At 38.0% G+C, this 11,348-nt stretch overlaps 1 protein-coding gene and 1 pseudogene across 1 annotated transcript; both read left to right on the plus strand.

Annotated features, from left to right (window-relative positions):
- Nucleotides 1–1,698: 1,698 nt before the first annotated feature.
- On the plus strand, nucleotides 1,699–8,103 carry LOC103205720 (olfactory receptor 11G2-like; the record flags this gene model as incomplete). The annotated part of the gene is made up of 3 exons (XM_007951108.2): nucleotides 1,699–2,628; nucleotides 4,998–5,025; nucleotides 8,084–8,103. Coding segments are annotated over exons 1-3 (975 nt in total), but the record flags the coding sequence as incomplete, so codon positions are not given.
- A 332-nt stretch (nucleotides 8,104–8,435) lies between these two features.
- LOC103205721 lies at nucleotides 8,436–9,723 on the plus strand (annotated as a pseudogene).
- The last annotated feature ends 1,625 nt before the right edge of the window (nucleotides 9,724–11,348 follow it).

The raw sequence follows: 11,348 nt of genomic DNA on the forward strand, positions 1-11,348 counted from the left end.
AGTCAATACCAATGATGGTTGCACAATATTGTGAATGTAATTGTTGCCAGTAAAATGTACACTTAAACATTATTAAAATGGCAGATTTTGGTTATATATATTTTAGCATAATAATAAAAAATTCAGCAGACTGAGTTTGGGACAACCCATACCCAAGACCTTTTTGCTTCATGCATCTATAAACACTAGCCCGGAAGGCTTTTAGGTAACATCTCACTAAACCTCAGTCAACCTTGTATGCAGTATAACCTGAAGAATCCTGATAGTGTCTCCCAATAAAGAAGTTTGGCAAGGGCTCCCCTGACTCAAAGCATTAGATTCCAACTTAAAAACACTTTCTTAAATATTCTTAATAAAATGTAAAAATATTTGCCAGGTTTGCAAAAGCAACCAAAATTTAAAAGAATTCAAAGTTTACTCTTTGAATTACCCTTGGCTATCAGATCTATGGGGACATCATCTGTCATATCCACATCTATTTCTCCAACACTTAAAAGTCCCATGGACACACTGAAGAAATTTAATTTTTTTTTAGATGAATTACTTTGTCTTAATGTAATATGTCAGAGAGAGACCCTGAAAAAACAGAAGAATTGAGTTTTGATTGAATAATAACTACCTGGAATTGAAGTAGCAGGAGGGAAAAAAGTGAGAAATTCTGTTTCAGATTGTTACTGATAGGAAACACATAGGTGGGACATCACTGTGAGATATAAGAAGAAATCAAATGTCTACTCAAAAGGTTGAAGAAAGGAATTAGTGTGATAAAGGGCAGTGATAAAAGAACATGTAAATCCTCACAGAAATGTGAAACTTATTTACCTTTCAATTTCTCTTGCAGCAGACTTGGACACGGCAACCATACAAGGATATTGAATTAAGTCACAACCACTGAGACAAGCCGCCCTCACCAATGTCAATGTCTTAATGGCCATATTGGGTTCACATATTCACATGGTAGCGTACCAAAATACTTAACCAGAGAAATTTACAGGCCAAAATATAGAGCTGTTCTTCACAATGTATATAGTGCATCCAGTAGCCTCAAAAAAGGGAGCATTTTTTTATGTACCAAACACACATTGCTAATGGATATGTGAAAAACCCTAGAAGAGCATCTACCCTGGAATGAGAGAAGTCTTTTTGATTATCTCTTTAAAGCACCATGAGTACACTGAAGGAACTAGAGCAAAGAGAAATATTATTGGTGCCCCGATGATTATTTGTGCACTGCATTGAAATAACATTTAAAAAATCTTGATTTAAGTACATCATTTTTATATCAAGATTACAAATCATAACAGATTGAGTATTCATAATACTGTTGAAATAACTTCACATATATGGAAATGTATGCACAATATCATGTAATATCAATAGTGCAGGTAGACAGATGAAAGAATAGACTAATTGAATCTAGATAATTTATCAAGATTACAAAGGTGTGCATTTTTTAGTATCTGCCTAGTGTTCCTAGCAGGGTAAGTATTTGTTCTCACTTCATGTTTTCCCTCCTTTCTATTACTGTGCCCTAATAAAATGAGATCACATGTTCAAAGGAAATATCATGAAATTTCATTTTGTGGCATACACAAAAGTTTATTTGTTGTTTAAGCAAAAGTGTAACAAATGAGAAAGAATTGCGCTGTTTCCAGGAAAAAACAACATTTCCATTGAAGTTCAATAACTGGTGTCACCTCCATGTCTTCCAGACTGATGAATGCATCCAGCTCTGTGAGCCACTTCATCCTCCTGGGCTTTCCCTCAAGCCAAGAAATGCAGCTCCTCTACTTCGGGCTCTTCTCCGTAGCCTACATGCTGACCCTGATGGGGAACGCAGCCATTGTCTGCGCTGTGCAGTGGGACCAGCGTCTTCACACACCTATGTACATATTCTTAGGGAATTTCTCTTTTATAGAAATATGTTATGTCACCACAACCGTCCCTAACATGTTGACCAACTTCCTCTCCACAAGCAAATCCATCTCCTTTGTTAGTTGCTTTGCACAGTTCTACTTCTACTTTTCTCTTGGGTGTGATGAGGGTTTTTACCTTTGTATCATGGCCTTTGACAGGTATCTTGCCATCTGCCGTCCTCTATATTATCCACGCATCATGACTAAAGACCTATACACTGGCCTGGCCATCTTTGGATGGTCTTGTGGATTTATCCTCTTCCTAACGCCAGTTGTTCTCATTTCACAATTGCCTTATTGTGGCCCAAATATCATCAACCATTTTGTGTGTGATCCTGTCCCACTGATGATGCTGTCCTGTTCTGAAGACACCACCACACAGCTCATTTACTCTACTTTCAATGCCATCTTCATGATTGGCACTTTTCTCTTTGTCCTTTGTTCTTATTTTCTGGTGATTCTGGCTGTGCTACGGATGCCCTCAGCAGCCAGCAAACACAAGGCTTTCTCCACTTGTGCTTCTCATCTGGCTGTGGTGATCCTGTTTTTTGGCTCCGTTATGGTGATGTATGTGAACCCTGGATCAGGACACCCAGTGAAAATGCAAAAAATTGTTACCTTGTTTTATTCTGTGATAACACCTCTGTGTAATCCTCTAATATACAGCCTCAGAAACAAGGAGATGTTGGCTGCTCTGAGGAAAATCTTTAAGATTGAACAAATTCCTCATAAAATATAAATGAGAACCAAATTCTATCTCTCAAATACAACCTTCTATAATAAAACATTAGTGGCATATTTGTCTGCAAGATTCATTAAGTTTTATTAATAGACTATTTATTATAATAAGACCTCATTATCATCTTAAGCACCACTCATCATCAGATGCCTAGAGTCTCTTTCAAGAAAACTGTATTTAACAAATGAATTAGATTTTGTGTTGAAATTAATATGAAACATATATTTTGTTTTATTTACACCTACTCACTTACTGATTATGTCTTTGTCTAAATTTCCCATTTATCACAATAGTAAAAATTCTACTATTCAATTATTTTGTACATTAACAACATACATCTGACAGTAACAAATGCTAAGTTATGAGGCGAGAGCAATGTTGGCTATGATGATTAAGGTTATGTGTTAACTTAGCTGGACTATAATTCTCAGTGCTTTGGCAGTTATGTAAATTGATATAGTCATTCACCATTTTTGCAAAACACCAATATTTTCATAATGACCTGAACTATGAAATCTAACCATGTCGATAAGTAAGGAGTTGGTGTAGTTGTAATACAATTTCTAAAGGAAGGCAATAGAAGTCTTCTTTGTATTACTGATCTGAAACAACTTATACACATATAATAAAGAACAGACTGCTTTGGGGATTAGCATCGTAAGCCAAAATTCTCCATTGAGAGATATTGACTGAAAAAGCAGATCCATATGTGAAAGCAGTCCACCTTCACAGAGTGTGCTTTTCCAGCTACCTCTAAGGAAGGACAAGCAGCCTTCACTTTAAGGATCCTTAAGAAACAATATTAGGTAGCTGTTAAGTGAGTGTTCATAGAATTCACAAAATAAGGATTAGGAATTTAAAATGTATTATAGAATGGAATATAGTAAAGGTAAGAGCTAAATATAAACCATCAAGCATTACTCAAGACTTACCTTACAATAACTCCAGTTTAAACAATAGTTTCTGATAACACATATGGTTTAATGGGGGTAGTATGCAATTATGTAAATACTGCTATAAAACTTTAAAATTGTTTCTGTGAAATAATTTATAAACATTGTATGGCAGTTATGTTTGTGTGTCAACTTGGCTAGGCCTGGTTGAATGGTTGGGCAGCTAGCTGTAGCATTTCCCATGATGAGAGTGGTAATCAACTCCAGGTGGATTCTACTGTGAGCAGCTGAGTAGCTGCCTTTGGGTTTGTGGTCTGCTTCCCATATGTAAGAAATAGCTTTGGGAATAGTCTCTAGCTTATGGCACACTTGGACCCTGCATACAGCCATGTTACTGTTCAGCAGCCTGCTGTGCTCTGCTGATCATGGGACTTTCAATGGACTTGAACCAACGGCCTGCTCTGTGGTTTGGTAACATAGAGACTGTGCCATTTTATTTGCCGACCTTGGGCTTGTTAGCCTCAGCAGCCAATAGCTGCCTGATTGAAGAGATGCCTCTAGCTTCAGTGGGCTGGGAGCAAGAGGCAGAGCTGAAGCCCAAGGTCGAGGGACTTTCACCCAGCCCCTAGAGCCTGGCACTTTGAACTCGGACTTCTAGCCTCATGAACTGTGAGAGAATAAACTCCTGTTTGTTCAAACATTCAACAGAATCAGACTTATTAGTCAGAGCCAACTCAACAGCACCTAACAACAACAACAACAACCTCTTACTTTTCCTATGTTCTCTGTGTACATAGACTCTTCTCTCTACTTGAACAGTGGAGTGCTTTGTACTTTTACTTACCACTAACTAGCTCCCTGTATTCCTCCTCAATTAATTATTCATTAAATAAGACTATTCCTAGCAAGGAAAAAATTTATTTCTCATGTTTCTAAATAAATTGTTCAAATCAAAGATTACTACATGCATGAATATATGAGTTTAACATTGGACATTTCTACCTATGTATTTACATGTGCTGTAAATATACTCATGAATGTAGTAGAGCATACACGGGGCAAAATTTTGAAAACTTTTAGCCATAATAAAACACTTTGAGGGAATAAGTCACTGGGACTGGGGCACAGGACCATACACTCACAGGACTCTACAGTCAATTGGCATAACAGTCCACAAAGACAACATTCTACACCCTAGGTTGATGAATAGCGACTGAGGTCTAAAAAGCTTGTGAGCTTTTATCTAATGTGCAGCAGCCATTGATGTCTGCCTCTCTGGAGCAAAGAAGAGTGAAGAAAATCACAGATACATGGAAACATTAGTACAAAGGACTAATGGACCATATGAACCACAGCTTTCATACCCTGAGACCGGAAGAGCCAGATGGTGCCCAGCTACCATTGCTGGACACTCTGATAGAGATCACAATAGGAGATCCTGGATAAAGTAGAAGAAAAACGTGGAACAAAACTCAAAGTCATAAAAAGAAAAAAAGACCTGGCTTACTAGTTTTATAGAGACCATGGGATCCCCAGACAGTGGGGGATCCTTCAAGCTGGGAACTGAACTCACTGTTGTGGCTCAACTTTCAGCCAAACAATATTGTTGTTAGGTGCTGTCAAGTCAGATCTGACACATAGTGACCCATTGTACAGCAGAACAAAACACTGCCTGGTCCTGCACCATTCTCTCAAGTGTTGCTATGCTTGAGCTCATCATTGTAGCCACTGTGTTAATCCATCTCATTGAGGTTCTTCCCCTTATTCACTGACCCTCTACTTTCCCCAGAATGATATCCTTCTCCAGGGACAGGTCCTTTCTGACAACATGACCAAAGTGTGAGAGACTAAGTCTGGCCATTCTACCTTCCAAAGGACATTCTGGCTATACTTCTTCCAAAACAGCTTTTTTCAGACTTCAAGTAGTCCATGACACCTTCAATATTCTTCCCCAGCACCACAATTCAAAAGCACCAATTCTTCTGCGGTCTTCTTTATTCACTATCCAGTTCTCACACGCATGTGAAGCAATTGAAAACTCCATGGCTTAGGTCAGGTGCACCTTAATCTTCAGTGACATCTTTTCTCTTTAACACTTTATAGAGGTCTTTTGCAGCAGATTTTCCAAGTATAATAAGTCATTTTATTTCTTGACTGCTGATTCCATGATTGATTATGGATCCAAGTAAAATGAAATCCTTGACAACCTCAATCTTTTCTCCATTTATCATGATGTTGCTTGTTTGTTCAGTTGTGAGGATTTTTATTTTCTTGATGTGCAGGTACCAATACTAAAGGCTGTAGTCTGATATTCATCAGTAAGTGCTTCAAGTCTTCTTCATTTACAGCAAGAAAGATTGTGTCATCTGGACATCACAGGTTGTTAATGATCCTGATGGTGGGTTCTTTGTATTCTGGCATCTCTGATTATTTGCTCAGCGTTCAGATTGAATAAATATAGGGAAAGAATACAACACGGATGTACACCTTTCCTGATTCTAAATGATACAGTAATCCTTGTTCTGTGTAAACAGCTGCCTCTTGGTCTATGTGTTCCTCAAGAGCACATGTAAGTGCTCTGGAATCCCCACTCTTTGCAGTGTTATCCATAACTTGTTGTGATCCACACAGTCAAATGTATTGACATAGTCAACAAAAGTAAACATCTTTCTGGTGTTCCTTACTTTCAGCCAAGATCTATCTGACATCAGTAATTATCCCTCATTCCACACCCTCTTCTGAACCTGGCTTGAATTTCTGGAAGTTTCCTGTCAATGTACTGCTGCAACTATTTTTGAATTATCTTCTGCAAAATTTTACTTACATGTGGTATTAATGATATTATTCAATAATTTCTGCTCGATCACCTTTCTTTGGAATGAGCACAAATATGGGTCTCTTCCAGTCAATTGGCCAAGTAGCTGTCTTCCAAATTTCTTGGTACAAACCAGTGAGCACATCTAGCACTTCATTCATTTATTGAAACATCTCAATGGGTACTTCTTCAGTTCCTGGAACCTTGCCTATTGCCCATTCCTTCAGTGCAGCTTGGACTTCTTCCTTCAGTTTACTGGTTCTTGATCATATGTTCACTCCTGAAATGGCTGAATATCAACCAACTCATTTTGATACAGTGACTCTGTGTATTCCTTCCATGTTCTTTTGATGTTCCTTGCATGTTCCAATATCTAGCTATTAGAATTCTTCAATATCTGAACCAGAGGGTTGCACTTTTTCTTCAGTTCTTTCAGCTTGAGAACTGCTGATCATGTTCTTCCCCTTTGATTTTCCATCTCTAGGTCTTTGCAGGTAATGGGGGAGAGAGCCCTTACCCAGGCACCCACACAAGAAGCAGGAGCCAGGGCCGACAACCAGCACAAGTAGAGGAAAGGCCAGGAAGTGGGCAGAGCAGTTTTGGAATGGCCAAGAAGTGGGCAGAGCAGTTTTGGAACAGCTAAGGGAGACAAACTTGTCTGTCAGTTTGTCGTTTGTGGTGGCTTGCATGTTGCTGTGAGGCTGGAGGCTGTGCCACCAGTATTTCAAACACCACCAAGGTTGCCGTGGTGGATGGGTTTCGGTGGCGCTTCCATACGGAGACAGACCTGGAAGATGGAAGAGGCCATATACTTCTCAAAGAACTTGCCAGGGAAAACCTTATGAATAACAGTGAAACACTGATATATTATGAGACAATTCTATGAATAGCCCTGAAACATTGTCCGATACAGTGCTGGAAGATGAGCCCCTCAGGTCAGAAGGCACTCAAAATACCATTGGGAAAGCACTGCCTCATCAGAGAAGAACTGAACTTAATGATACAGTTAAAGTAGAGCTTTCAGGACCTCCATTTGTTAATGTGGCATGACTCAAAATGAGAAGAAACAACCACAAACATCCATTAATTATCAGAACATGGAATGTATGAAGTATGAATCTAGGAAAATTGGAAGTTGTCAAAAATGAAATGGAATGCATAAAGATTGATACCCTAGGCATTAGTGAGCTGAAATGGACTGCTTTTAGCCATTTTGAATCAGATCACCATATGATTTACTATGCTGGGTGACAAGTTGAAGAGGAATGGCATGGCATTCATCATCACAAAGAATGCTTCAAGATCTATCCTGAAGTACAATGTGGTCAATGACAGGATAATATCCATACACCTACAAGGAAGGACAGTTACTAATACTACTATTACTCAAACTTACACCCCAACCACCAAAGCCAAAGATGAGGAAATTGAAGGTTTTAACCAACTTCTGCAGTCTGAAATTGACCAAAGATGTAATCAAGATGTGCTGATTATCACTGTTGATTGGAATACATAAATTGGAAACAAAGAAAAATCACTAGTAGTTGGAAAATTTGGCCTTGGTGATAGAAATAACACTGGAGATAGCATGATAGAATTTTGCAAGACCAGCAACTTATTCATTGCAAACACCTTTTTTCAACAAAACAAATGACAGCTATACACCTGGACTTCACCAGATGGAGTACACAGGAATCAGATTGACTATATCTGTGGCAAGAGGCAATGGAGAAGCTTAATATCTTCAGCCAAAATAAGGCCAGGAGCTGACTGTGGAACAGACCATCAACTGCTCATATCCAAGTTCAGGTTGAAGTTGAAGACAATTAAAACAGTTTAAGAGAGCCAAAATATGACCTTGAATAAATCCCTCCTGAATTTAGAGACCATCTAAAGAAAAGATTTGATGCATTGAACACCAATGACCAAAAACCAGAGGAATTGTGGGATGACATCAAGAACATCATCCATGAAGAAAGCAAAAGGTCATTAAAAAGACAGGAAAGGAGATAACTTTCACTTTCTGGCCAAATCAGAGACTTGGTTATGAAGATCATCTTGCTCAACCTACTATGGCTCAGCCAGGAACTCTGAACCTCAATAACGAGGTTGTGAAGATGAGGAAAGATATAAAGAGAATCTGAGTTTTGGTTATCTGAAAACTCTTCAGGAATGTTGGCCGACTGAAGTCAAAAAGAGGTTCTGAATATGCAATGTTAAAAAAACCAAAGACAGGTACAGCAATTACTTGAAGAAATTGACATGCCATGAAGGAACTGAAACCTGATGAAGTAACAAAATCTGCTCTTGGTGACGATATAAACTTTGAAAACATCTGCAAAAAGCCAGAGTCTACTGTGACTGAAAGGGCAACTGCTAGACTAGCAATACACCCTCTTCTGAAGAAAAAAATAGATGTGCTAAAAGCTGCTATCAAAGGCTTTAAAGATGCAAGACAAAATGTTGCTGAAGTTAAATCATCAAATGCATCAGCAGAAAATTGTTCCAAGGACACAAATAATGATGAAAGGAAGTTGAAGCATAAAGGTACTATTATCAGTGAGCAGAAAGAGAAAGAAACCAAAAAACTGGCAAAAATTTTAAAAAAATAAAAAGCCTCAAAAGAAAAACTGGACAAGATGAAACATGGGCCTACAGCAGTGAACATTCCAAATTCTCCATCAAACCCTTCTGTACAGAATTCTATAGTTTCATCTCCACCCTAGAAGACAACTGCTGACCCAAAAATGAAAACATTAAATCAAATCAAAAAAAAAAAAAAAGGGTCCAATAGCTCACTTAGTGATAACAGTGATGGGGAAGAATTACATGAGGAAGAAGAGGGCTATTTTGATGACAGCACAAAAGAAAGGTTGTACAAACAGTCTTCCACGTCTGAGGATAGTGATAATGGTGATGACTTCTTCATTGGGGAAGTCAGACGGACACACAAGAAAAGAAAGTAAACACGGTTCTTCAACTGAGGAACAAAAAAAATAAATAAAAATGTTTCCTGAAGAAGAAATACTCAAAACGCACTGGGATATGAAAGATGACAAAAACAAACCAGATATAGAACCCAGGAAGTTTGAATCAGTGTTTTTCCACTCATTATCTGGATCTAAAAGCTTCAGAAGAAGTTCCAGAGAGCAGACTCTGAAAAGCAAAATCCCAGATTTTCAGCAAAGTGAACCTCAGATCAAGAATGAATTTAATAAGAGTAAACAAAGATGACTTGACAATACAAAACAGCAATTGCAGCTGTCTCTTCATCCTTTGTGGGAAGTAAGCAGGAGACAAAAAGAACAGCAATCTAAAATTGCCATATTTAAGTGGGAAAAAAATACATTGGATGATTAATGCCTATTTTTGTGAAGTTTTCTATCTAACAAAAGATTTTTTAATGAACCTATTATTTAAAATTATGATTGGATTATTCTTCTTTAACCAAACTCACTGTCATTGAGTCAGATTTGACTCATAGCAACCCCTCCTTGGGTTTCCAAGATGGTATCACTACAGAAGGAGATTGCCCAGCCTTCCTTCTGAGGAGTGGCTGGTGGGTTTGAACCATGAGCCTTCTGGTTACCAGTCAGATGCCTTAGGCACTACACCACCAGAGCTCCCTAAGTATAGATATAAATTTGTAATTGTCCTTGGTTTTCATTCTGGTAGCATAGTGCCTAAGGCACTTGATTGTTAACCAGGAGGCTGGTGGTTCAAACCCAACAGCCACTCCTGGGAAGGAAGATGGGGCAATCTACTTCCATAGTGATACTGCCTCGGAAACCCAAGAAGGGATCACTATGAGTCGGATCCGACTCAATGGTACATAACAACAACAACAACATGTTATGTTTACATACGTCTTTCACAAATCAAGAGTGTAACTATAGTTGCATTTTTCATAATATGTCCCATGATATTTGCTCTAGATTTTCCCATTTGTGCTTATCATGAAGAGTATTCACCGCTTCACCTCTATGGTTTTTGCTTTGAATATAAATTTTGAGATACATTTTAAATAATAATGGAAAGCAATGAGGAAATTATAGCTTTTATATAGTCAGATAACCTTTATTAAAACTTGTAGTTGTTACCAAAACCAGATAATAACTTTTATTATGGACATACAGATAATAAATTATACAAATAAATATTAATATTTAAAACTTAAAAAAAAAAAAAAAGACAGGAGAGGAAGACCAAAATGGATGTCAGAAGAGACTATGAAACTTGCCCTTGAGCAAAGAGTAGCTAAAGCAAATGGAAGAAATGACAAGACAAAACAGCTGAACAGAAGATTTCAAAGAGCAGCTCAAGAAGACAAAGTCAATTATTATAATGTGCAATGTCCTGGAGTTCGAAAACCAAAAGGGAAGAACATGCTCAGCATTTCTCAAGCTGAAAGAACTGAGGAAAAAAATTTAAGCCTCAAGTTGCAGTATTGAAAGATTTTATGGGCAAAATATTGAATGATGCAAGAAATATCAAAAGAAGATGGAAGTAATATAATACACAGAGTCACTGTACCAAAAAGAATTGGCCAATGTTCATCCACAGCAGGAGAAGGCATATGATCAAAAACCAATGGTATTGAAGGAAGAAGTCAAAGCTGCACTGAAGAAAGTAACCAAAAAAAAAAAAAAAAAGGCTCCAGGAATTGACAGAATACCCATTGAGATGTTTCAACAAATGGATGCCATGTTGGTGGCACTCATTCAGCTACACTAACAGATTTGGAAGACAGCTATCTGGCCAGCTGACTCAAGGAGATCCACATTTGTACCCATTGCAAAGAAAGGTGATCCCACAGAATGTGGAAATTATTGAACAATATCATTAATTTCACACACAAGTAAAATCTTGCTAAAGATAATTCAAAAAAGGTTGCAGCAGTATATTGACAGAGAACTTCCAGAAATGCAAGCTGGATTCAGAAGAGGATGTGGAATGAGGGATATCGTTGCTGATGTCAGATGGAT

This window comes from Orycteropus afer, unplaced genomic scaffold, assembly GCF_000298275.1.
Source record: "Orycteropus afer afer isolate SDZICR_OR568_19922 unplaced genomic scaffold, OryAfe1.0 scaffold00292, whole genome shotgun sequence".
Classification (NCBI taxonomy): domain Eukaryota; kingdom Metazoa; phylum Chordata; class Mammalia; order Tubulidentata; family Orycteropodidae; genus Orycteropus; species Orycteropus afer.